This window comes from Papio anubis, chromosome 14 (genome assembly GCF_008728515.1).
Source record: "Papio anubis isolate 15944 chromosome 14, Panubis1.0, whole genome shotgun sequence".
NCBI lineage: Eukaryota > Metazoa > Chordata > Mammalia > Primates > Cercopithecidae > Papio > Papio anubis.
Window position 1 is genome coordinate 68,496,777 of NC_044989.1, and position 27,728 is coordinate 68,524,504.

The 27,728-nt window shown below is 39.1% G+C and overlaps 1 protein-coding gene across 1 annotated transcript; it reads right to left on the reverse strand.

Moving 5' to 3' along the window:
* WDR92 (WD repeat domain 92) lies at window positions 1-27,659 on the reverse strand. The gene is made up of 8 exons (XM_009184335.4): window positions 27,344-27,659; window positions 17,770-17,870; window positions 14,969-15,099; window positions 11,788-11,889; window positions 8,870-8,985; window positions 7,446-7,580; window positions 4,846-4,943; window positions 1-1,582 (listed from the first exon to the last, which is right to left on the reverse strand). The coding sequence occupies exons 1-8, from the start codon at window positions 27,524-27,526 to the stop codon at window positions 1,375-1,377; spliced, it is 1,074 nt and encodes a 357-aa protein (XP_009182599.1). The 5' UTR covers window positions 27,527-27,659; the 3' UTR covers window positions 1-1,374.
* Window positions 27,660-27,728: the final 69 nt, after the last annotated feature.

Consider the following 27,728-nt stretch of genomic DNA (forward strand, 5'->3'; position numbering starts at 1 on the left):
TTTTTTAAAGTTCAATTTAATTTTTATCTTCATAATTATATCCACAGCATTATTCTATAAAACACTGGGAAACTAAAAATAAAAAAACACCTTAATTTTCTTAATATTTCAAATAAGTGACTCTCCATGATCCCCTGAAATCACATATATTTCACATATTATGAATGTTTTAGGTGGCTGAATTCTCTTCAATGGAGGTGGGGGAGGGTAGGCTTAATGAAAGTGTGATAAAGTCAATAATTCCAAAGGCTTAAAGATAAGGTGAACATTAAAGAAACAAAGTGAATTAACTACTAATTAAGCATTTATAAAGCAAAATGATGTGACAATGTTAACTTTACTACTACTGTTAAGGTAACAGAATCAAAGCTTCCGTAGATCTCAAAAACAAGTTTATTCATAAAATGCATTTTTAAAGTATGACCAAAAATAAGACTACAAAACCCCTACAATCTTGTACATTTCACCACCACTTACCACAGTCAATAACCAAAAGTCTCACCAATTCAATTCCTGTATTTTAAGTAAAAAAGAGCTTTATAAATCATAGCATTTTGTTTTATGAATTAAATTGCTGAAAATAGTTACCCAAATCTAGACCAACCGTGCCATTTTGAGAGAGAGAGAGAGATATATATATATATATTTTTAAGACAGAGTCTCACTCTGTCGCCAGGGCTGGAGTGCAGTGGTGCGATCTCGGCTCACTGCAACCTCCACCTCCCGGAGTAGCTGGGATTACAGGCGCCCGCCACTACGCCCAGCTAATTTTTTGTATTTTTAGTAGAGATAGGGTTTCATCATGTTGGCCAGGCTGGTCTCGAATTACTGACCTCGTGATTCGCCCGCCTAAGCCTCCCAAAGTGCTGGAATTACAGGCGTGAGCTACCATGCCTGGCCCACCATTTTGATATTTTATACAATAATATTATGTCCAGAAACTTACTGACACTGAAATCTCTCAAAATGTATTTCTGAAGGTTAATTCCGTTTTTCCAAGGCAAACTCTTTTAAACCAAATGAAATGATTCCCACCACAACATTATAGACACTAAAACATAACACAAGCATAAAGATCAAATATGGAACTTCACGGACACAGAACAAATCTGAAATATGTTTAATTATAGACAACTATTGACTTAGAAATGGAAGGGAGAAGAAAAGCACTGGCCCTGGAGACAGTTTACTCCGTGCTTCTGATACCCACGCGCAGCAGCAAGCAAGTTGGCAAACACGCCCCAGGAGAGGCTGGAGGCTGGCCCAGGGGCTTGTGTCTGGGGGCTTTTGTCATCAGCCAAATCCAGCTTTGTTCAATGAGGGTCAGAGGATTCCAGAACCTATCTTAAATTCTGTGAGTCCAAAGTCTTGAAGTCAAATTTTATGGAGTTTCGTAACGATTAGTACTCTCACCGTTTGGTCAAATGAACTACAGACGCAAAGACCCCTTTTATCTGGACTCCAATCCAAACTTGAAATGGGCTGGGTGGACAACGTAACATTCTGCAGAAGGCTTACAGAACCTGCGACTCCCATTTCTATTCCCTCAGAATCTTTCTTTGACCGCTGAACAGGGTATTCACTGAAAACAAGATCAAAGTAAGAGCGCGTAAATCTTAGCTTTCACCATTTTATTTCTACACATACACTTCAATGACTCTAGTTCTCAGTTGGTTACTGGGACTGATAAATACTTACAGAATCTTTCTAATACTGAGTTGTTTGCAAATAAAGAGACAATTTCAACCTCAATCCTATCCCCAAAACATGTCATAAAAAGGGTTATTAGTTCTACTAAAAACTTCTAAAAGTCATTTCTGTTCAACATGTATCTATGTTTTCTCTTTTAATATGAAAGTTCTAGGTTGATCTAGGATTCTTTAATACATTTACTTGGTGCTTTTGATAACCTTTGATTTATTGTAATTTTCCTCCAGATTTAGATTGCTGGATATCACAGGCAAACAATGTGCAAAGGCAATGGCTGTGAGTAACATTTGCAGAACTTCATCTAAACACTTCCAGAATGAAAAACATGCCAGCTTCTAACCCCCAAGCTCCGTTACACAGACCCAAGCCTAAGGACCTTTTGTATACCACTTCTATGGGAAGGCGTCACAGAGTGGAGATGTTAGACCTAAATGTCATTGTTTCCAACAAGAAAAAAGTGGTTCTGAGAACATTTGATTTTTTTCAGCTGAAAATATAAATTGATACGGTAAGAGAAGCAGAAGGTTAAAGTCATAAATCCCATCTGGTCTAGATTGGAAAAGGAGAAAGAAAACACTCCTCCCCAGTGGAGATGTGCTCCTGATAAAATACAGAAGCATCACTCCTCAGACGGCCTTTTAAAACCTACTAGTATCAATTATGACAGCATCTTTATTTCATAAATGCTGGCAAAGGCCAAGAACGTAAGAAGCACAAAGCCAATCAGAAGCAAAATGGAAATGGAAGAAGAATCTACAGGTAGATGATCTACTATTTTCTCTTCCTCTCAAACCCTACAAATCATTTTGATGAAAAGAAAGAAAACATTCAGATGAATAAACGGTTTAAATACAGACGTCTTTCACGTATCTCTTGGCAAAGGCTGCAGTTATTTAGTATTCAAAAGATAACATAAAGATTTTTAAAAACCTTCCATATTACCTGTTGAAGTTTTAAAAGAATATGTGTATGTGATTCAAATAATACTCAAAAAAAAAAAAAAAAAAAAAACAGCATGTTGAAGTTATTCAAAAAACAAGTCATGAATAACTAGATGATTTCTTCTAGGAGCTGTTGGTTCAGCGGCCAATAAATATTTACAATTTAATTGCATTACTACCAAGACAGACTGGCAAATGAAAATAAAGCTAAATATCATTGTACTTAAACCAATTCCCTTTGCTGGTACAATACTTGACAGTAAAACTCCAAACCGATTTGAAGATTAGACTGCACATCTGTTCTGGTTAAGTGTAAAGTTTACATTGCACTAAGCTTCAAATTTGCATACAGACCTAACTTTACCGACAGAACGAAATCCACTGTAGTAAAAACTTCCAGCTGCAAAAGTGTTTGTGTGTCTTATGGAATACAAATCCACGTGTGGATTACAAAGAAAACTGGAACTATTTCTTCAAGTAAGCAGCCTAAAGATTTGGTCACCAAGTAAAATAGTGATGTGCCACCACATGGCTTCACTAAGGGGACTGGCAGAGCCTAACATGGGGAGGAGACTGGGGTGGAAGAATCAGGGAAGAACAACGGGCAAAGGTGCTAGAAGAAGGGAAAGTAGCAAGTGATCGGTCTACCCCACATTCTCCCAGAACGCCTCAAACTTTTCCTCTGCTTTTCACTCACAGAAACCATACTGTTTGTGTGTTTTTTGAGACAGAAAAAATCTCTGTTGCTCTGTCTCACTCTGTCGCCCAGGCTGGAGTGCAGTGGTGTGATCTTGACTCACTGAGACCTCCACCTCCCAGATTCAGGCAACTCTCGTGCCTCAGCCTCCCGAGTAGCTGGGATTACAGACGTGTGCCACCACGCCCAGCTAATTCTTGTATTTTTTGTAGAGACAGAGTTTTGCCATAACCATACTGTTTTGATCTACAGCGTTCACCCTGGCCAGGTGCGGTGGTTCATGCCTGTAATCCCAGTACTTTGGGAGGCCGAGGCGGGTGGATCACCTGAGGTCAGGAGTTCGGGACCAGCCTGGCCAACATGGTGAAACCCGTCTCTACTAAAAATATAAAAATTAGCTGGGCATGGTAGTGGGCACCTGTAATCCCAGCTAATCGGGAGGCTGAGGCAGGAGAATCGCTTGAACCTGGAGGTGGAGGCTGCGGTGAGATGAGATCATGCCACTGCACTCCAGCCTGGGCAACAGAGCAAGACTCTGTCAGAAAATATAAAATAAAGCATTCACTCTGGTTTTTTGTCAGTGGTATCCCTGCACACAGTACTTAAACAAGTACTTTCCAACTGTAGCCCTGTTTTTCAGAACCCCTTCCAGCTTCTCAAAGGAGCTAATAGAGAAGAATTTTATAAATGTGAAAGTCCCAGATATATTGAGGATGGTGTTTTTCTTCTTACATTATTAATGAAACTTTATTTTTGAAAGATCCTTCATTTATAGGCTTGCTATTTTTTCCGAGTGACATTTAAGAAAGATATAATTTTTCCCCTCCAAGTACATATTGCTTAGCTAATAAAGTATTCAGAAATACCATTAACTCACAATTTTTATCAGATCTTTAATTTTTGTTTTGTTTTGCTTTTTCTCCTTTTCACAGGCCAACCCTGAGCAAGTATATCAGACCTTTTAAATGATCTAGTATCTACGATGTTAGCGCCCTTGGGATTCAGAGAGTAGCATGCACAGTAAAGCATTCACCGGAACTCACCCAGCCTAGATATGCAGAAAGCAAACTCAGTGATAAGGTCTTTCCTGAAGACCATTCAGGAGCCTCAGGCTCTGTTGGGGTCTATCACAATGATGTTATCTAAATTTAGGCAAGGAACCCTTTCCCCATCTCTTAGAGGCAGTGAGTGTTCTAATCACTTCAAGATAATATCTGATAAAAGTCTTGGGCGAACTTTTACATACTTAGAAGACACAACTAAAATTATAAATAGACTTAATGTATCAAAAGAAGATTAGTGTACAGTTTACTAAATGTAAAGTGTACTCATACAAAATGCTTAGAAAACAAGTTATGTAATACCATGAAATTTTAAATCATATCAAAATGAACTAAGTCAAAGCAGGGAAAAAAAAAAAGATAAAAAAGTTCAATCTAATCCTACTTTACACCCACAGGTAACTTTAAAAGGAGCAGTGTGCACTGGCAGACTTACTACTTCCAGAGGTGAAGGCCGCCGGCGCCTCCAGCTGTCAGAAAGAGCTCCCTGTTCTGCGGCAGGTGTCGGACCTGCCACACAGTAGATTTATGAGCCTAAACAGAACAAGAGGCACACAACTGGTTTATATGCTAAATGGTGCCCTGGAAGAGAAACTCTGCAAATAAAGAACTTTTACTGCTATAATTTCAATGGTTATAAAAGTAATTAAGGTTATTTTCTGGCACGCTTCTTTATAATGGCTACAGAGATTTATAGGAGCACATAAGAAATTAGAAAAAGCATCATTTTTCTTTATTGCTTTATGAAACAAAGTTCTACTGCATTTTTAAAAAGACAGGTATTAAATTTAAAGTCCATTTAAGTTTACAGTACCAAATACATTATGAATAGATTTTACATATGTAAATACCTCTAGTTCATTCTGAGGGGGAAGACACTCAAAATATAAAAATATATACTTTTGTTTATGTATACAAAAAATGTGGACTGAATTTTTAAAAATGCACTTTGGTTCTGAGAACAGTTTGAAGTTCACAGCAAAACTCAGCAATAAGTATAGCGTTCTTATAGACTGAATTTTAACTAAAATTTATAGACTGAATTTTAACAGCTCCCAGAGCCTTATTTTCAATGTATTGCCATTGACCTGTCCAGTCTTCAAAATACAGACCACGAGGACTTATAGACAATGTTTATGGTCATAATAAGCTAAGGTCTTTATCATTCACATTAGACTAAAGACTAAAAACCAGCAGCTGGAAGGTTAACAGTTTGTTAGCACCTCAATAGCAACCCCTAAATCCATCCCGGCAATACTGCATTAACTGGGGGGAATTTAGGAGACAGAGAGAGACAGAGGGAGGGAGAGAAAGGAGGTGGGAGGGAATGAATGACTGCTGCTTTGTAGAAGCAGCGGGGCTGGCTATTGTGGAACACCACATTTTAGTGAGTGATTAGTCTTGACCTTTGATTTCAATAGTCTTTTGAGAGAATTACCATTAGCTGATAAAGACTCATATCTCAAAACACATATTTTAAGTGTGTAACGGTCTCCCAGTGATTAGGTTCAAGCTGTTGAGACATTTTATTTTGTAGCTTAAACTTCTCTTCTTCTTCAGGAAGTTGAGAAAAACACAAAAAGCAAGAGGGGAAATGACCTCTTAAAATATACCAGAGTCATCTATTTGGCAGATTTAGCAATTACTGGGTTAACTAAATATAAGTTTAAAAAACTGGGCCAGGTATAGTGGCTCACGCCTATAATCCCAGCACTTTGGGAGGCTGAGGTGGATCACTTGAGGTCAGGTTTCAAGTCCAGACTGGGCAACACAGCAAGACTCTGTCTCTATGAAAAAAAAAAAATTTCTAATTAGCCAGATGCGGTGGCGTGTGCCTATACTCCCAGCAACTTGGGAGCCTGAGGCAGGAGGATCACTTGAGCCCAGGACTGCAGTGAGCCATAATCATGCCACTGCACACCAGCCTGGGTAAGAGGGCAAGATTCTGTCTCCAAAAAGAAAAAAAAAAAAAAAAAAGCCAAACAAACAAAATAAAAAATTGGAGATGACACTATTATTTATAGATAATGATATATGTGTTGCAAATTATACATGTAACAGTTTAGTAAAGTGATCTATGTTGTTGATAGATATTTAATATATTCTGAAATGACAAAAGCAAACCAATACTTTATAATTATCTTGTTAAGAATTTCGTTTTCATAAGGCAGTGACAATAATTTACACACAATAATAATAATGAGACAAATAGGAAGGTTCAAGAAATCCTAACTGAATCCACAGGAGAGAGAGAAGCAAGGGAGTAAATTCTTACTTCATGAGCAACTTGTATATTTTAATCTTACGGAAACAAGGAATCCATAATTGATATTTCTTTCCTTTTATACTTTAGGAAGCTCAAATCACATTTCCAATCCATTTCTTGTGAATGACAGGACCTTTTTGCATGAATTTTATGTAATGCCCCCAGTCCAGAAACTATCTTTTTTTCAAACCAGTATTTTCCTTTTGCCCTGCTTTCCTCATCTATTGGTCTAATGCTGTAATACCATATTTCCCTCTCAGCTACCTCAAATGCAAGGCAAAGTTAAGTAAGTAAATAAAATATTTTTGAACATCTACTATAATCACAGTACTCAGTGCTTTCAATAATTTCATTTAATATAGCAAACTGGAATATAAAATAAAATGTAATGACATCATGTACATATGGTTATATTTTGAAAAATATATAACCAGGTATTAGCACAAGTATTATATATTTATTAGGAAACACGAGGATGGGTTTTGTTGATCAAATTCCTATTATCAGCTAGGTTTCTTCTAATTGCCCCTAAACTACAAAATAAGATTCCTACCTAACTGAGATCTTTATTATAATCAAGAAGTCTAAAGTTGATAAACTTTGGGGAAGTACTCTTTGCACAGAAAAACTTGTCAAGATCTCACAGGAATATATCAAAAATAGCTCCCCTCACATAAAGACCTGGAAGAAACCTTGGTGACTAATTCTACTTATCAGTCTAAGCCAAGCTATCATTCTTCTTCATATAAAGACATTTCCCTCATATTTACCTTTTCTGAAACAGAGGCAAAACCTTTGGTTGGATGCTGTGTTCTCATGTCAAAAACATGGAACTTTCCTTCCAGAGATGTGGCTACTAACTTATTCATACTTATGTCTTTTCTGTCAAACTCCAAGCTACATACCTGAAAACAGAGAATATTTATTATTGGTAGTCTCACCAGTATTAACTCAGGAGGCTCTTTTAAACTAAGTAAAACAGCTTTAAAATGGTCAGATAATGTGAAAGCACTCCAACAATCATTTTCTCTTTTAACTTTTACCATAAAAATTTTTTTCCAGCCGGGCGTGGTGGCTCATGCCTGTAATCCTAACACGTTGGGAAGCCAAGGCAGGTGGATCATGAGGTCAGGAGATCAAGACCAGCCTGGCCAACATGGTGAAACCCTGTCTCTACTAAAAATACAAAAATTAGCTGGGCATGGTGGCGTGTGCCTGTAGTCCCAGCTACTTGGGAGGCTGAGGCAGGAGAATCGCTTGAACCTGGGAGGCGGAGGTTACAGTGAGCTGAGATCACGCCCTTACCCTCTAGCCTGGGTGACAGAGTAAGACTCCATCTCAAAAAAAAATCCTTTTTTTTTGGCCAGGCATGGTGGCTCACACCTGTAATCCCAGCACTTTGGGAGGCTGAGGAGGGCGGATCACGAGGTCAGGAGATTGAGACCATCCTGGCTAACACGATGAAACCCCATTTCTACTAAAAAATATGAAAAATTAGCCGGGCGTGGTGACAGGCACCTGTAGTCTCAGCTACTTGGGAGGCTGAGGCAGGAGAATGGCGTGAACCTGGGAGGCAGAGCTTGCAGTGAGCCAAGATCGCGCCACTGCACTCTAGCCTAGGCAACAGAGCAAGACTCCATCTCAAAAAAAAAAGAAAAAACCATTTTTTTTTTCCATTAGTAAGATCAACAAAACTATCTTGGGTTCCCATGCTCAGTGAATGCCTTTGGGGAATCATTATTTAACTTTTTATGTTATTTAACAGTTAAGTAAAGGCTGACAGTAGAAAACAGGAGGAAACCACAATCTTTGCTAAAGGTGTACAACTGAGGAACCAAAAATCTGAGCTGGGGAGGTGACTACTGTTTCAGACTTTCTGTATTGGCATAAAAAGGCCTTTTACTTGCTTATTTTGAAATCTTACTACATGGCCCACAGGGGTCTGCAGACAGGCTGAAGGGGCTGGTGACTCCCCCAACATTGTACATACCACATGTGGGTGTGAGCTCATTTTCTGAAGAGAGGATTCAGGATTTTCATTAGATTCTCAAACGAGTTTGGCCCCAAAAAGTTAAGAACCATTGGCAGAGGCGTTGACTGAGATGAGTTACTAGAGGTGTCTTCCTTTTGTAGTAATTCAGAGGTGAATGGAAACATGCGTAGAGAAACCAAAAAGCATCAGAATGTACTTTACCCCATTTTTGATGTTTGTCTCCCACCGTAATGCCATATTTCTGAGATCAAATAGTTTGATATCCCCATTGTCATAACCAGCACAAACAACACGTTCTTCTTGATTATAAGCATTGCCTGGAAATCAAAATACAACATTTCACATCCTTATAAATGCATTCATATAAAGGTTGCTTAAAAAAATCTTATGAAACTATACATATAGCTTATACTAAATCAGATTTTAAAAATCACACTGGATAGAATCCCACCTTATCAATCCTGACAGGACATCAAGATTATTAATGTGGTTTCCAATAGTTTTTTGGTTTGTTTAAATCTCTCATAAGAGTTTGGATATTTGTCCCCCCAAATCTCATGCTGATGTAAGATCCTCAATGTCAGAGGTGGGGCCTGATGGGAGGTGCTGGGTCATGGGGCTGGATCCCTCGTGAATGGCTCAGTGCAGTCTTTGTGGTAATGAGTTTTCACTCTTCTAGTTCATGAGAGGTCTGGTTGTTCAAGAGTCTGGCGCCTCCCTCCTCCCCTCTCTCTTGCTCCCTCTCTCGCCATGTGACATGCCTGCTCCCCTTTTGCCTTCTGCCATGAGCAGACACTTCCGAGGTCTCACCAGAAGCAGATACTGGCACCATGCTTCTTGTATACTCTTGCAGAACCATGAGCCAAATAAACCTCTTTTCTTTATAAACTACCCAGTCTCAGGTATTCCTTTATAGCAATAAAGGAATTCAATGCAAAACAGACTAATATAAGCTCATTCACTGTAATTCCATACTGAAAGGATATGTGAAAGCGTTTATTGAATTCAATTTAAAGAAAATGTTTTATAGGAGATGGAGACCATCCTGGCTAACACAGTGAAACCCCATCTCTACTTAAAATAAAAAAAAAGTTAGCTGGGCGTGATAGCGGGCGCCTGTAGTCCCAGCTGCTCGGGATGCTGAGGCAGGAGAATGGCGTGAACCCGGGAGGCGGAGCTTGCAGTGAGCCGAGATCGCGCCACTGCACTCCAGCCTGGGCGACAGAGCCAGACTCCGTCTCAAAAAAAAAAAAAAAAAAAAAAAAATGCTTTATAGTATATCTGCAAAGGCTAGCAGGCCAACTATAACTCAAACACAAAGGGGTCTCGGAGAATAAACACAGTTATACTTCTGTTGCTTTCTTGGCAGTAACTATATTTGAACGCAAACAGAAATTTTAAAACTAATTTATCTTGAAAAATGCTGTTCTGGTGTGATCCCATCTTTCCAAGGAAATCTGAAAATAAGCTGTAGCACACTGTAACATATTTTTAGTAGTGTGGATGATCATACCTGAAGTAAGTTTATAATCTGTAGTTAAACTCATCCTCCTGGAATTCAAGGATTTTTTTCCAAGTATCTCTTGCTGAGGAAAGAGTGTTAAGTGAGAAGGAGGCCCCTGTCACTGTGCTAGGCTATCTGGGCATCCTGTCCCCAAGCTTTCATTCTCTACTGCCTCTAACTTCATTTTTCTCATAAACTCCAGCCCTGCATTTCCACTGTGGGCCCCACCTAGATGGTACGCCATCATCTTAAACTCATGATGTCCCAAAATGACCTTACCATTTTCCTTTACAAATTATCCCACCCCTTGTATAATAACATCATTCACCCCACAATCAGCCTGAAAACTCAGTCATCTTGGACATAATCCTTTTCTTTGTTCTTCATATCCAAAAAAATTCCCCAATTCTATGTATTCTGCATAATATTATCTTCTGAATCATCCACTCTGCTCCCTTCTCAGTGCTTGTAACTTAGGTCTTCCCTGGAATACTGCCAAGAGCTCTTGAACTCATATTCTCTGTGCCACCCATCACTCCCGCTAAATACCATTAGTTCATTGTCCTAAAGCTCGGATTTCATCTCCTCCTTGCAAAAACCGTCAAAAACTTAGAACGATCTTCAGGCCATCCTAACACCTCTGGCCATTGTCCTGAGCCATCTCTAAGGATATTCCTACTATTATTCTCTTCTACCATCAGCCCGCCCTATCCACGGGTTCTGCATCTATAGGCAACCAACCATGGATCGAAAATATTTGGAAAAAAATTCGAATCTACACTAAAAATGTACAGACTTCTTGTGCTTGTCATTATTCCCTAAACAATACAACAATGATTGATGCAACATTTACATCATATTAGGTATTATAAGTAATCCAGAGGTGATTTAAAGTATACGGGAGGATGTGTTAAACCATTCATGAGAACTCTGCCCCCATTAATCTCCTCCCACGAGGCCCCACCTCCAACAGTGGGGATTACAATTCGACATGAGATTTGGTGGGGACATAGATCCAAACCATATCAAAGGGCAAATGTCAATTAGTCTTACAAAATCAATATTCATTTTAAGTAAATTAATAAAGGAACACAGTTATCAAAATTTATAAGAAATAACTTTGCAATGGCAAACTATTTTCTGGAAAATAAACATACTCTGTACACAGTGTAATGTATGATTTGTTAGGTTACCGTTTGCATCTGAGGCTTGGTTTATCCCCTTTAATGGTGTCTGATTTTAAATTAGGTCACTATTATCTAATTAAACAGAAACACATAATAATAAGCACAATTCTCAGCACTTTACATGTAATTAACTCATTGAATCTTCATGACGACACAACTAAGTAAATTCTATTATTAATTCCATTTTATAAATGAAACAACCAAGGAACAGATAACTTTGGTAACTTGCTCCAGGCCCCACAGCCAATATACTTATTGCAGGTGAGAATTCAAATCCAGGATCCAGAGGCTGACATTAACCACCATGTATATTTGCCTCAGTAAATAATCCACAAAACAGACTATAAAGAGACTAGTGTGAAATTTCTTGCAGGATCGTGCTTTTTACCATCTGATAATTCAAATGCAAGAATTCTTCAATAATTTACCAAATGCCACAGTCCAACAGTCTCTCTTGTTTTCTCCTTGTACAGGTTCCATATTAGCAACAGGATCATCTTTTTGCCTTGGGTCCCATACCTTCACAGTTCCTGCCATGCATAAAAGTAAGTTGGCAAAAATTCAAAAGTGAATGATCATGTTTCTTTTCTACATTGTTCTTCTATGGCTTCCTATGTACATGGCAATATGACAGATGTTATGGCATCTGAAAATATCCACATTGTTCTGACTTCTAATTGGGTAAGTTTTATTTAATATCAGAGATATCACCCATATGTGACTATCTGGCTTGGTTTCCAAATTAATAGACACACAGAAAAGCCAACAAGTGTTCCTAAGTTATCTACAAATGATGATTGACAAGGCAAATGTGAATGTTACGTAATTCAAATCATGAGCCTAAAACAAATGTGTTATTTATTAGAGAAAATACCAGTGTTGTTTTCATTTTTACTTTTTTCCTTACTACCCATTTAACCATCGGCATGAATACACTCTAATTTTGAATTAATGGTTTCTTATGTTGTGAGTTCTAGAATACTATTTCTTTTCTTTTTTTTTGAGATGGAGTCTCACTCTGTCACCCAGGAGTGCAACAGCATGATCTTGGCTCACTGCAACCTCCACCTCCCAGGTGCAAGCGATTCTCTATCCTCAGTCTCCCGAGTAGCTGGGACTACAGGCACCCACCACCATGCCCAGCTAAATTTTGTATTTTTTTAGTAGAGATGGGGTTTTGCCATGTTGGCCAGGCTGGTCTCAAACTCCTGACCTCAGGTGATCCACCTGCCTCGGCCTCCCAAAGTGCTGAGATTACAGGCATGAGCCACTGTGCCTGGTCTAGAATACTATTTCATATACAATTAAGTTTAATTTTCCTGTGGCAATGGTGAAGAGGAAAATGTTAAATAAAACTAACAAATTCTCAATTTAATTTCAACCCCCTCGTTTTAATTCATGTTATGGGACTACTTACTAAAATAGTGTCACTACCTACAAGAAATGCAAATGCATGTAATAAAATGGCTAAAAGGCAAGTACCTGAGAGAGAATAAGAAAAGGGCAAAAAAAAAAAAAAATCCTTAAAAGGAAAGTAACTCAGGAAAGGTGGAGGTACAACATTAGATTTACCTCCAGGGATAAAATAAAGATCATTAAGAGGCTGCTTGACTTTAATATTTATTTATTTAGAGACAGGGTCTTGCTCTGTCACCCAGGATGGAGTGCAGTCATGCGATCATGGTTCACTGGAGCCTCGACCTCCTGGGTCCAAGTGATCCTCCTACCTCAGCCTCCCAAGTAGCTGGGACTATACCACCATGCCTGGCTAATTTTTAAAGTTTTTGTAAAGATGGCATCTCCCTATGTTGCCCAAGCTGGTTTCGAGTGATCTTCCCACCTCAGCCTCCCAAGTGCTGGGATTACAGAGATGAGCCACTGCACCCAGCAAAAGCCTGTTTAAAAAAAAAAAAAAAAAAACCCATATATAGAGATAAGAGATTATCTTTCTCTACCGGATTTATACACATTGATAGGATTTATAGTAAGTTTGCAAAAGATAAATGAGCAAAGAACACAGAGTATTCATAAAACAAAATTAACTAGTAAATATAGAAAAAAACACAAATTGGAAAGGAATACCATTTTGTCTACAAAATAAGATAGAAAAAAAGAAAATCAACGCTAACAGGGTAGACTTGAAATCTACCTCATCTACTGTAGCTAACTATAAATAAGTACTTTGGAACGCTTGTCAGTAAATTTTAAACTTTTTTTTTTTTTTGAGACGGAGTCCCACTCTGTTGCCCAGGCTAGAGTGCAGTGGTGCAATCTCAGCTCACTTCAACCTCCCACTGCCAGGTTCAAGCAAAACTTGTGCCTCAGCCTCCTGAGTAGCTGGGATTACAGATGTGTGCCACCACACTGGCTAATTTTTGTATTTCAGTAGAGACAGGGTTTCGCTACATTGCCCAAGCTGGTCTCAAACTCCTGGTCTCAAGTTATCCGTCCACTTCGGCCTCCCAAAGTTGTGGCATTATAGGCATGAATGACTGTACCTGGCCCAATACATTTTTTTAAAAATCATCAAATAAAATATGTTTATTCCAAAAGAGTTACTACATATGACAATACTCATTTACTCATTATTTTTAAGCCACTCTCATAAGACAACAAAAAAAGCAAACTGAAGGCTTATAGGGGAATGGTTAAGTATGGCCATATGATGGAATATTATATAGTCATTAAAATGATAACTGTGGAAACAGCAATATGTGCATATGACAAAACATTAAATGAAAAAAGTTTCTAAGATACAAATTCATATTCACACTTATAACTATGCAAAATTATATATAAGACCTAAAAGAAAAAGAAAAATCTAATGGTTGTGGTAGTGTGGTAGACTGAATATTATTTTTTCCCTCTATACTCAATATTGCTTTTATGAGTAAAAAAAAATAAGTGATTTCTAAAACACAGCTGCTCTTGAGTACCTATTAGAAAATTATATCTCACTTTTCTTTTAAAGCAATTTCCTCATGGTCTTGAGCAGTCATTAAACAACTAGGCAAATCAATTATAATAGGTACCAAATTTCTCGTGTACCCCTCGTGAAGCAAAAACATTTCTGACTCTATTAAAGTCATGCAGTACCACTTTGGACACCAAAAGACCTGGCCCTTCCTTGTTGGTCACTGCAGGGTGGAAGAGCTGAGCTGGTGCCTTTGGAACTCTCCAGTGGATGGATCACAGAACTTCAGTTTTCAACCAGCTGTCAATATGACAATTTTCACAAGTACTAACTCTGCCTTTTAAAAAAAGAAAATGAAAAGCTGCCACCCACATTATATCGTCAGCTGCCTCAAAAGCCTGTAAAGACATTTTAAATCCTTCAGGGTTCAGAGGAAACCATCATTGTTAGTAGCTGAACCGGCTCAACACTAAAATAGTGGTAAGAAGTGCTATGAATCTATCTCCAAATACCCAAAAGTCTGAAACAATCGAGAGAGAAGCAATCAAACTTGCCTGTTAAAAAAGTAGCAGCAAGACTGTTAGATTTAGGGAGTCAAGGTAACTGAAGGGGATTTTTACTCAGAGAGGACGTACTGCTGCATAGAGATTTCCATTAAAATAAATAAACAAAATACATAGAATACATGGACTCACCATCTCGGCTGCCGGTCACAATTTCAGGAGCTCCTTCTCCAATTCCTAGTCCACCTACGCCATCTATGGCATTTATAATTTCTTTATGGCCCTTTACAGAATATACTGGCATCTCTGGAGCTTCTAAATTCCTAAACAACAAACACAGCTTTTTACACCACATGTCCCAAACATTTAAGTCTGCTACTGAAATTCAAAAATACATATTACAGTTAGATTTTTTTTTGTATAGAAATTAAGGTTTTGCTATGAAGATAGTGTATACATTTATTTACACTTCTGAAATTTTCTCTCCATTTAGCTTCTTTCAAGTCCCCAATGAGAACTGTCATCATTCAACTTGAAATTCCAATCCTGAGCTCACTATACGTAGTGTTCAAAGACGATCTCTCCAAGACCCCCACAGATGAATTACCAGGTATGCTTGTTGATAAACATGGATTCAAGGGCTTCTCCTCAAACATAAGGAATCAGGATCTCAGATGGGTCCCCAAAACAATGACTGTGGTGCACTGAAGTCTGAAAAAATACTGCTTCAAATATACAGTAAAGCTCAGGGAGGTCAAGGCTGCAGTGAGCTGAGATCATGCCACTGCCCTCCTGCCTGGGTGACAGAGCAAGACCCTGTTTCAGGAAAAAAAAAAAAAAAGAAAAAGAAAAAGAAAAGAAAAGAAAAAACCACCATGTATCTGAGGACCTGGCTCTCAGGACAATTTTTTTCAATTCTGGGTTTTAGTGGCTGTTACAAAAATATGGGAAGTGAACAGAAGATGGACACCATTAGCTGGCCTTACTAAATCATCATACTCATTAGAATTCTTCCAAAGCAGGCCTCAGTAGTTGGATCTTATGACTGTTTTAAAGGATAAAATATGAGTAGTGTTTACTTTGTACACATTTCTTCCTTTATAAGGTACTATTTTCCCACTGAAGTCCACACTGATTTTCATCTATTGACATATTTTTCAGTGTGTCATCGTACAACAATATGTATTACTGAAAGACAGGCTGAAGTTCGTCTAATAGGTCAATTCACAGAAAGGCATTCAGGAAAGTATTGATTACCACAGTTGCACTACTGGGCAATGAATGGCTTGACTAGGTGATCCTCACACATTCCTTTTCTTGCCCATCTCCATTTCTCCCCTTCTTTTGCTTTTCTACTGGAACTTCTATTTATATTTCTCTTAATAATTTAGTTTTCAATAACTTACGGATATTTAAAATGAATGTGGCTATTCATGAAATATAATCCCAATTTATTATTGGGCCAAGATTTATTAGTAAAACCTTACTAATAAAAAATTTGTGGCCAGGTGCAGTGGTTCATGCCTGTAATCCCAGGACTTTGGGAGGCCAAGGTGAGTAGATCACCTGAGGTCAGGAGTTTGAGACCAGCCTGGCCAACATGGCAAAACTCTGTCTCTACTAAAAATGCAAAAAATTGTCAGGCGTGGTGGTGGGCACCTGTAATCCTAGCTACTCGGGAGGCTGAGGCAGGAGAATCACTTGAACCCGGGAGGTGGACGTTGCAGTAAGCCGAGATCGCATCACTATGCACCAGCCTAGGCAACAGAGCGAGACTACATCTCAAAAACAAGAAAAATTTTTTGAGATATTTCAACCTAGTTTAGAAATTACATTTACCATCATTATGAACTAATCAAGAGATTAAACAAGATTGTGGTTCTACTTGAAATGACTGTTTTACTATTTTATAGACTTTAAAACATTATTTTTTAACATGAAATTATACGACTTATCATGAAAGTAAGTTGGTAATATCTGTACTATACTAGGAAACTATATTAGAAAGATGGTCAATGGTACTATTTAATATTTTGAATACTCTTGTGTTGAAATATATTTATTTTTTAAAATAGCATTCAAACTTGCCCCTCTCCCACTATCTCTCAAAGCATATGACAAAGCATCTAAGAACTAACGAATACATGCTAATTTAATTATTAAGGAGTTAAAGCAAGGAGAAATTAAAATAGTTTCATTTTGTTTAATGTTATGATTCTAAGAGATAAATATGTTAAAGTAATGTAACTATAAAGTAGCAGGTTCTAAGTGAGACTCAAGAAAGTCATGTTAGAAAACATGATGCAGGAAAGACAGTTTTTCTAGAACACTCTAGAACTTTCTCCATAATATTTTAGAACACTGCTGTATACTATAAATGATTACAATAATAGATTTTCCTGCAAAGTAATTAAAAAGGAATTTCAATTCATTCCACTCTAAATAAGAAACAACTCTAGGTAAAATATGAAAAAGGCATTTGGCAGAATTGTGATTTTGCCCATTCAAAACAAGTTTATTTTGATTTGTTCAACAGATATGCTTCTAAAAAGTTGTGCTTAGATGTTAAAGCTTGAAAAAACAAACATTCTGCAGTGCTAAATCTATTGCTGAAATATAAATAATTAATACCTACTTTTTCAATGTTATTCATGTGCATTTTTATATACTATATTTTTAAAGTTGGAGGGGGAATAGACCTGTATTTACAAATACATGGCATTAAATGCTAGCACCAAACAGTGTGTGTGAAAATAAGCATTGATAATATTATCCAAAATATCTAAAGAAAAATAGGTTAGTATTTTTAAATGGATTTTGAATATGAAATCTAGAAATATGTATTAAGAGAAAATTCTCATATTTTTATAGTTAAAATGGAACATATAAAGAAAGATTTTAAAATTAAAATTCTCTCTTTCAGAGAAAGAGTAATGAAACTATCAAATAAATTGCCTGTCTCATCTGTCTGAATACTGACTAAATCATCTTACCATATATGAAGGTTTCCACCAAAATCTCCAGTAGCTAAATATCTCTGCTGTAAAGATGTTGCACCAAATGTTCCACATTTAATAGGTTTGGCCTTTTCAATCTTGATAGAAAGGAGGAAGACAGGATATATTATTTATGTAACCAGATATTTATAATCTATTAATATCATATTTACGGCTCTATTATGGCATTTAAATAAGACAATATAAAAGGCAATTAAAACATCTTCTGATGAAAATAATCATACACTTTTTCCTTTAGTCATTTTTCTTTAAAGTATGTAACTGTCAAAAAGAAAAAGTGTTAATTTGCCTTTCCTCTCCTCTCACTAATGAGACATTCAAATGCTGACAGCTCTACAATCTCTATTGCAGATATGAAAGTTTCAGCATTTCATGTGATATTCTTTAAGATCCTCAACAGAAATGAGAACATAATGAAGATATTATCTTTCCAGATGGTTATGGGAACAAAAATATTACGTGTCTCTTATAGTTTTCCCTGCAGAACCCTATAAACTAAAGATGTTTATGTCCCACTTTCTCTGGGGCCTTTTCAATGCAGAGAGATTTATAAACCTGTGTGTATCAAGGCACTACTATTGGTATGGATCAGCCAATCTTTTGAGGTTTCTTTAAAAGGCTACTGCTCCAAGTATCATATATAATCACATTAGTAAAACAATCATATACAAATATATTATTTAAGGTATGGGGCTTATGGAAATCAGGTGAAGAAGACTATGTAGCCAAAAAGGTCCTTGGAAAGGATCTAATACAATACTCTCCTGTCATAAAAGGAGACCAAAGCATACGGCTTTAGAGATTCGCCCACTCATACAACATTCAACATTTAATGGTTGCTACCACATGCAAGTCACTGAACTAGGCAAAAAACGATACAAAGATGAATGAGATTGGCCAGTCCCTCAAAAAGCTAACAACTCAAATATCAGTTCCCATCTGGTTCCTCCAAAATATACATATTCATTATACTACTCCTACACCTCCCCGGGTCTTCCATTCACCTTCTTTTACTTCCTGATGTTTCTGATTTCTCCACGGCCCCTCCCGCCGCCAACTCTACCTGCCCAGGTCACTAAAGTCCCTCCTACAGTCTAACTGCTTTTCCTGCTGCCTTGGCTCCTGAGATCTCTGCAATCTGGAATTAGATGAGGCCACTGATGTCTGTCCCACACCACACTCTTGCCATATAACACTTCCCATTGACTGTCAGCCTCAATGGGGCAAAACTATCCCTCTTGGTCTCTAACAATTTTTACATTTTAAAATTCTTAATGTTTATAAAAGTAATACCTGCTCCCTATAAAAATTCAAACAAAACAAAAGGATGGAAGGAAAAAGTAAGTCCCTTTAACACTTTCCAGAAGTAATCCCCATCCTTCTAGATCTTCTACATATTTACAAACACACACGCGTTTGTTTCAGTACAAGGCAAATCACAGCACACTGTCGTTTGATTTGTTTCACTTAACAATACATCTAGATAAACTTTATTCCTTTTGCAGGGTTCTCCAGTTTCCAGGACATCTCCCCTTGTAACTCTTCAGTTTTCATGCCTCCCAGGTTGGCCTGTTTCAAATAATTTTAAAAATAATTTCCCTGCCACTTTCAGTGTTTATCCAGGCATTTCCATATAGGTATACATACCAATTTCCACGAATAAAATAAAAGTCACTTAACACAAACTATAACAACTTTTTTCTCTGATTCAGAAGATACCATTATATGGCATAGGGCTTTGGAAACTCCCAGACTGTTGAACTTTCCTACTATTTGTGATCTGGATAAACTGGAGTTACTATGGCCAAGTCTAAAAGCATTCATACCCTCCTCAGAATTGTCTAGTAAATGAAATCAGTCATCTACGGTAACGTCTGTAAAACACCCTATTGATGAGAAGCACAGAACCACAGAATGTTTCTCTTTTTAATGCACAAGTGGTCTGAGATGGCATCAGTTATTCACTGCACCAGAAAATTAATACTCGTTTATTCCTATTTTCCCCCAATTTTATGAAAAAGAGTATCTTAAAATGGGGCAACACAGAAGATCAAAATTTTGTCAACTTAACAACACACACAGTTTCTAACTCCAATTTATGTTTTCCTCACCTTTCCCTTCTCCTCAAAGTACCTAAAAATATATTAATAGTGCTGGCCGGGCGCGGTGGCTCACGCCTGTAATCCCAGCACTTTAGGAGGCCGAGGCGGGCGGATCACGAGGTCAGGAGATCGAGACCATCCTGGCTAACACGGTGAAACCCCGTCTCTACTAAAAATACAAAAAACTAGCCGGGTGCGGTGGCGGGCGCCTGCAGTCCCAGCTACACAGGAGGCTGAGGCAGGAGAATGGCGTGAACCCGGGAGGCGGAGCTTGCAGTGAGATTGCGCCACTGTAGTCCAGCCTGGGCAACTGAGCGAGACTCCGTCTCAAAAAATATATATATATATATGTAAAATAGTGCTAAAGCACTTAATCACTATTAGGGCATGATTTCTATGGTGAAATTAATTCAGAGTTCCAACCTACACCAACTGATGAAACAGCTATCCACCTCTCCCTCCCCTTGGTCTCACACTGAACCTGGGTCTTGCCAGCTCTAAGTCATTGATAATGGCTTCCATGTTCTGAGGCAGAGGGTGGAAGCAGACCCTCTGAGGTAAGAAGCTGGTAGTCCTGATGCACAGCAATGTGGTTCCAGGAGACAGGGGATTAGAAGCTGTGGAGAGCTTGCATCATCTATTGACCCAATTCTCTGGGAACATTTTTCTCAGAGAAGCACTGGGAAGACTGGTCACCCATTTTCTTCCCCCCAACCAGCTAAAGCATTCTGCTTCCCAGAATTCCACTGCTATCCCCTGAAACCTCTGATGAGGGTTTCTGTGCTTCCTAGGCCATGGAAGAGGTAAAAACTAACCTACACTCTTTGGTCCCTACAGTCTTCTAAAATTTTACGGTTGGTAATACAAAACTGGAAGCAAAAACTTTCCTCCCTGTTATTCTTTTACTTAACTTTCACTTTTAGACTCTGTAGACTAGAGAATCTCAAACTATACTCCTGGAACACACTGATCTTCTGTTACTAACATAATACATTAATTAGAAAACTCGCCAAGAACAAAAGCTGATGGATGTTTTTTTTTCAAATTTTAAAGTTTAAAAAAAAATAATTTTCTTAGCTTGCCTGGTAGAAAATACTAGCAAATGAACACCAGTTAAAAAAACTTGGACCATGCGCAATGGCTCATGCCTGTAATCTCAGCACTTTGGGAGGCCAAGGAGGATGGATCACTTGAGGTCAGGAGTTCAAGACCAGCCTGGCCAAAATGGCGAAACCCCATCTCTACTAAATATACAAAAATTCGCCAGGCGTGGTGGTGGACACCTGTAATCCCAGCTACTGGGGAGGCTGAGGCAGGAGAACTGCTTGAACCCAGAGGGCGGAGGTTGCAGTAAGCCAAGAGCGCACCACCACTCTCCAGCCTGGGAGACAAAGAGAGATTCCGTTTCAAAAAATAAATAAAATAAAATAAAATAAAACAAATTAATAAAAATAAAAAACCTTGGAAGTGAAGACTTAAAAACTGTGTGGTTACTTGCGATGTAAAAATCAGAATATCTATATATATAGAGATATAGATATATAGATATAGATATATAGATATATGTATAGAGAGAGAGTCAGATTTTTCTGCTGAAAATCTCTTCCCTGTACAAAGATGGAACTGACTACTCCAATATTTTATGGTGTTCCAAAAACAGCACTGCAATGTACAGATTCTTTGACACCTGCACAAAAATATTTTATTCACGCAATTGTGTCCCCCTTTCTAAAATGTGAGCACCATGAGAGCAGAGCCTTGCCTAATTTTTTTAACGCATAGTAGGCACTCAACATTTGTTGAATGAAGGTATAAATGACCATCCATGAATCTCTCAGCCCTGAGACTAGGGACAGACAAACCAGGGCTGGAGTTCACTTTCTTTGTTCTCTCTTTTCTCCTGCCATACTTTCACGTGCCAGGGTTCTGACAAACTGTTCAGTTTCTGGTGTCACTGACATGCAATCATGAAAATAGCATCCATCTATTGAATACCTACATATCAGATATGTTTTAGATATTCTTCCAGTCTAGACCATCCCTTTTCTAATATATAGAACACTGCAAACTAAGTGTTCAGAACACCACTTTCAAGATGACAAAACAGGTTCAGAGGACTGAGTGACTTGCCTAAGGTCCCAAGAGCCAGGTAGAACCCAGGCTTTTTCTTTTAAACTAGGCTGCCTCCAGGTTTATATGCAAATCGATTAAATAAACATTTTATTATTGGAGTCCTCATTCTGTAAACCTGAGAGTTATTGGAAATATCAAAGGAATGTTCCAATCTTGATTGCTGAGGTAAATGGTACAACGGCATGAATTAAATCTACTTTCAGATCTCTGTCCTTTGGTTTTTACCTTCATTCATGTCTTTACAAGATATAAGATATTATGCTTCCCTCATGTTCTTTGTTCTTTTCTTATATTAAAGAAACACAAAGATATTTATAGACACTAGTGGTCTGTTGTGTAAGAACCAAATTAAACTCAAATTGTACATCTTGAACATATTAAACGTATTAAAACTGATCAATTGTGTGCACTGAGGACTGCACTTTGCTCAGAAGGGCTGAGCTCTGTTGGCAAACGGACTTACAAAGTAGGCATGTTTCCTCTTTCCTCAGACATTTATGGAAATAATAATAATAGCTAAATTAACAGGACAAAGGTGAAGCTAATTTTTCATAGTTCACAAAAGGGTTCCCTCTTTGCCCCGATAGATAGTTTACCTACGGAAAAGAAAAGATGAAAATAAGTTAGTGCCAAATCAAAATTTTTCTTGCTAGAAAACTAACTGGCAAAAAAAAAAAAAGTTCTATCTTGCAAAAATTGTTCAACAAAGAAAATCTGTATATGCTAACAATTTTTGCTATATGATACTGAAAATGGCCATCAATGATGGTCATAATTGACCTAGCTGTTCGTTTTCTTGCTATAATAAGAAGTTAAAATGATTAAAGAAGCTCAAGATCAATAATTTCTGTGTGAGCTATTTTTGTTCTGCATGTGGGTGGGTCTAGTACAGCTTGTCAGTACTTCCTCCTCCACATCCTGGCAATACTTAATTAACATTAAAAGATTTAGCCAACCAAATGCTAACAAGCAGTAAATTCAGTAGCACCGGGACTAAAAAAGCAGAATTTTATTAGCTTATTGCTTTTTTTTAAATATAAACATCTACAACTGTGATTCCATTTTTCAGGGCCATCCCTAGTCCATATGGTATCTTTGTGCCAATTAGAAAAAAGTTGCCCTTTAGAGGCTGATGAAGCCTCACACATGTAAGCCTTAATGAAAGAAAAAGAGCGTTTAACTCCCATTTGAGCACTCAGCCAGACACCTTTGTGTGGTGCAAAAAACTGCTCAACGGAACATGGAGGCCCTGCCCTCCATTCCTTATCTATCCTTTTAGAACTAAGATAAAGAAGACTTCCGACAAAGACTGATATGCTTCCTTTACATCTTTTTTTCTTATATGCACGCGCTTTGCAAGCTCCAAGTCAGTGATAAATTTAAAAAAAAAAAAAGAAAGATGCATGAGCTTTGGAGCACATGACTTAGGGGTAGCTCTACAATGATAAATCAAGTCTGTTTCCTAATATTATAATAAGTGACCCATCTAGTTCAATGGTTCTCAGCCCTGGGACTCATTAGAATCACCTCGCAGAAGTTTAAAAAAATTCTGATTTCTAAACCTTACTTAGATGCAATAAAGAGGTACCACTGCGTCAGAATTTCTAGGGGTGGGACCAAGGCACAAATGTTTTTTTTTTTTTTTTTTTTGAGACGGAGGCTCGCTCTGTCGCCCAGGCTGGAGTGCAGTGGCCGGATCTCAGCTCACTGCAAGCTCTGCCTCCCGGGTTCACGCCATTCTCCGGCCTCAGCCTCCCGAGTAGCTGGGACTACAGGCGCCCGCCACCTCGCCCGGCTAGTTTTTTGTATTTCTTAATAGAGACGGGGTTTCACCGTGTTAGCCAGGATGGTCTCGATCTCCTGACCTCGTGATCCGCCCGTCTCGGCCTCCCAAAGTGCTGGGATTACAGGCGTCAGCCACCGCGCCCGGCCGCACAAATGTTTTAAAACACACACACATACACACAAGCCACAAAATGCACTCAAATGATCCTGATGCACAGTAAGGAGTGGGAGTTACTGGAACAGTATTTAACCTATATTTTTAATCTTTTTTCCACTGCACCAGAGCAGCCAAATACAATGTAAGTTCTTTTTTGTTTTGGTTTGGTTTTTAGACAGTCTTCCTCTGTTGCCAGGCTGGAATGCAACGGCGGATCTCGGCTCACTGTAACTTCCGCCTCCTGGGTTCAAGTGATTCTCATGCCTCAGCCTCCTGAGTAGCTGGGATTACAGGCACGCACCACCACGCCTAGCTAATTTGAGATGGGGTTTCACCATGTTGGCCAGGATGGTCTCGCTCTCCTGACCTTGTGATCCACCCGCCTCAGCCTCCCTTAGTGCTGAGATTACAGGCTTGAGCACTGCACCCGGCCCACTGTAAGTTCTAAAAGGTATTTCTGTATTAGTTGTACCCTCTTTTTGGACAGACAGTAGGCTCTTTAGAAGAAAGGACTCAACTTTTAAATATCTTTGGTCCTTGTTAAACACAGTACCTTGAAATAGTGTGTTCTCAGATCTAATTCATGGTAGAAAAAAAGATCTAAAGGATCCAGGTGAAAATACACTTAGTGGTTATTCCTGGCATTGAGATTATGGGTGATATTTTCTTCATTTTCCTATTTTCTAAATGTTCTATCATGAATACATATTACTTTTCCTGCAAAAGAAAATTATCTTTTTAAAATTTGCTGAAACTCCCCAGAGTCGCTACGAAAGACAAAGTACTCTATTCCACTTGATGGAGTAAGTGTAGTTTTGAAATATGTTCAAATCATATATTTTCATTTTATTATTTTTTGAGACAGAGTCTCTCTCTGTCACCCAGGGCAGAGTGCAGTGGTGCGAACATGGTAGCCTTGACCTCCTGGGCTCAAGAGATCCTCCCACCACAGCCTCCCAAGTAGCTGGGACTACAAGCTCGCATCACTATGCCCAGCTAATTTTTGTATTCTTTTTTATACAAAAAGTAGAGACAGGGTTTCGCCATGTTGCCCAGGTTGGTCTTGAATTCCTGGGCTCAAGCAATCCACCCCTCTGCCTCTCAAAGTGTTGAGATTGCAGGCATTAGCCACTGCACCAGGCCTGTTCTTATTTTAAAAAGTCACAAGTCTGAGCCCTGATCCTGCCACTGCACTCCATCCTAGGCAAGAGTGAGACCCTCTCTCAAAAAAAAGAAAAAAGAAAAAAGAAAAACAATCATGTCCCATTTTTCTTTGAAAAAGGAATAAATGGCTAGGCGCGATGGCTCATCTCTGTAATCCCAGCACTTTGGGAGGCCGAGCTGAGTGGATCACCTGAGGTCAGAGTTCGAGACCAGCCTGACCAACATGGTGAAACCCCATCTCCACTAAAAATACAAAACAATTAGCTGGGCATGGTGGCAGGCGCCTGTAATCCCAGCTACTAGGGAGGCTGAGGCAGGGGAATCACTTGAACCTGGGAGGCAGAGGTTGCAGTGAGCCAAGATCACGCCACTGCACTCAAGCTTGGGTGACAGAGCAAGACTCTGTCTTAAAAAAAAAAAAAAAGAAAAAGAAAAAGAAAGAGAAAAGAAAAAGGAATAAATCCTTTAAATGCCTTTTTTTTAAAATGGTGGTTCACACCTGATCCAGCACTTTGGGAGGCAGAGGCGGGAGGATGGTTTGAGCCCAGGAGTTCCAGGCTGCAATGAGCTATGACAGTACCACTGCACTCCAGACTGGGACAGAGCTACGCCATCTCTAAACAACAACAACAAAAAACAAAAACAACCCAAAATGCAATGTAAAGAAATTTTCCTTTGTGTAGAAATCAGGAAGGGCATCATACATTAGATAATCTGAACTGGACATTAGAATAGCAACAGGTAGCCAGGCTTGGTGGCTCACGCCTGTAATCCCAGTATTATGGGAGGCCGAGGCAGGCAGACTGCTTGAGCCCAGGAGTCGGAGACCAGCCTGGGCAACATGGCAAAACCCAATCTCGACCAAAAAAAAAAAAAAAAAGTACAAAATAATTAGGTGTGGTGGCACACACCTGTAGTCCTAGCTACTTGGGAGGCTGGGGTGGGAGGATTCCTTGAGCTGAGAAGGCGAAGGTTGCAGTGACAGTGAGCTGTGTTTGCACCACAGCACTCCGGGCTGGGTGACAGATTGAGACCCTGTCTCCAAAAAAAAAAAAAAAAAAAGCCACTGGTTACCGGAAGCTAAGTGATGAACAATATAAGGAAAGGTAGAAAAGAATAAGCCATGTTTCATGTTTGTCATTCAGGGAAATTTAAAGCGGAATGGGGTCTTACATACTTTTTATTCTAGGCGTAACAGTCCAAATTGTATCCATCCTTTATCTACCAGTTTAATCCCTACCTCCTTCAAGCCGATTTTCTCCATAGATTTTGATCCCCAGAGTTCTTAACCTACCCTGCACTTGTAGTCTATTACAACTCTGATCTGACTACGACTGATCTTTTTTTTTTCAGGTAACCGAAATCAAGACTTTTTAAAAACTATAAACAGCTACAAAATGCTAGTTACTATCATTATTCTCTAATTCTTTCACTAGTAATCTTCAAAAAAAAACAAAAACAAAAAGTTGTAAACCTAATCTTTCCACACCCTGCTTAAATCCTTTCAATCGTGTCCCGTTTTTCTTAGAAAAAAGGCATAAATTCCTTTGAATGTCCTACAGATCTTGCAATGTCTGGTTCCTGCTTATCCCTCTAGTTTCTTAAGAGGATAAATTTCTTCCCATCACTGAGCTTCTGCATGTGCAGAAGCCCTGGAAACCGTGTCCTTTACTCCTAGTTTGGCCTAGTTAGCTCCCGCACATACCAAAATCTGTTTTCACTCATCCCAAACCTGTTTTCACTCTCACTGAACCGTAACCGTGTTCCTTTGTGTGAGACAACTCATCTCGGTTTGTACTTATGTATCGTTGCTTTGATTATTGAACTGAGTATCTCTCCCACTAGAAAACAAACTCCATGAGATCGGGGACATTGCCATTCACATGCCTAGGAATACCAGGCACTCAATTGATACCTGCCGAATGTGTTAGGTTGCCTCTTCCAACCACACCGCAGGCATCCTGGTGCCCGCTTTGGCTGGACTGCACTTGGGGTGGCAGGAGGGTTGGGCGCGGAGGAACTACCCCGCGGATGAGAAAGAGGTTTTAAATGGGAAACATTCCTCAGTCGGCGGTCAGCTTCTCTGGTCTCGCGCGGCTCAAGCCATGCTTTGGGGGACGCTGGACGAAGGCTCTGGCAAAGAGGAATGCAGACCCCAGGATCCGCACTCGCCCCCAACGGCAGTCCGGATCGTCGATCTGGCACCCACCTCTCGAAGCAGCTTCAGGTCCCCGTGCTGGATCTCGTACAGCTGAATGACGCCGGTGCCCCGTGCGAAGTTGCCCATGGTCACAAATTTGGCGCTGCAGGGCACCCATTTACAGTCAAACACCGTGTAGTTGAAGCCCTTCTGGATATGGGCGATGATCTGAGGCTTCTCGAAGGCCGACATGGTGCAGCCGATTTCAGTTCTGACAACCGCCACACCCAAAGCCCCCCAAAACACTAACCTGGAAACCAGACTCCAAACATTGGCAATTTGTCCCTCCTGCTTTCCGTATTCTGCCCCAGATGCCCTAGGAAGTTGGCTGTAGTTATCTCTAGATAATGCCAGATGCGCTCTGGCGATCGCACAGAATGTTCCTTCACAACAG

Bases quoted from the DNA above. Each gene is read 5' to 3' on its own strand.
- WDR92 (XM_009184335.4), bottom strand. From the start codon at position 27,526: ATGTCGGCCTTCGAGAAGCCTCAGATCATCGCCCATATCCAGAAGGGC. The intron at 17,871-27,343 runs GTGGGTGCCAGA...CTTTCTATCAAG, and splicing joins ACCTGAAGCTGCTTCGAGAG to ATTGAAAAGGCCAAACCTAT. The intron at 1,583-4,845 runs GTAAGTCTGCCA...TCTTGTTTTCAG, and splicing joins GGCCTTCACCTCTGGAAGTA to TGAATACCCTGTTCAGCGGT.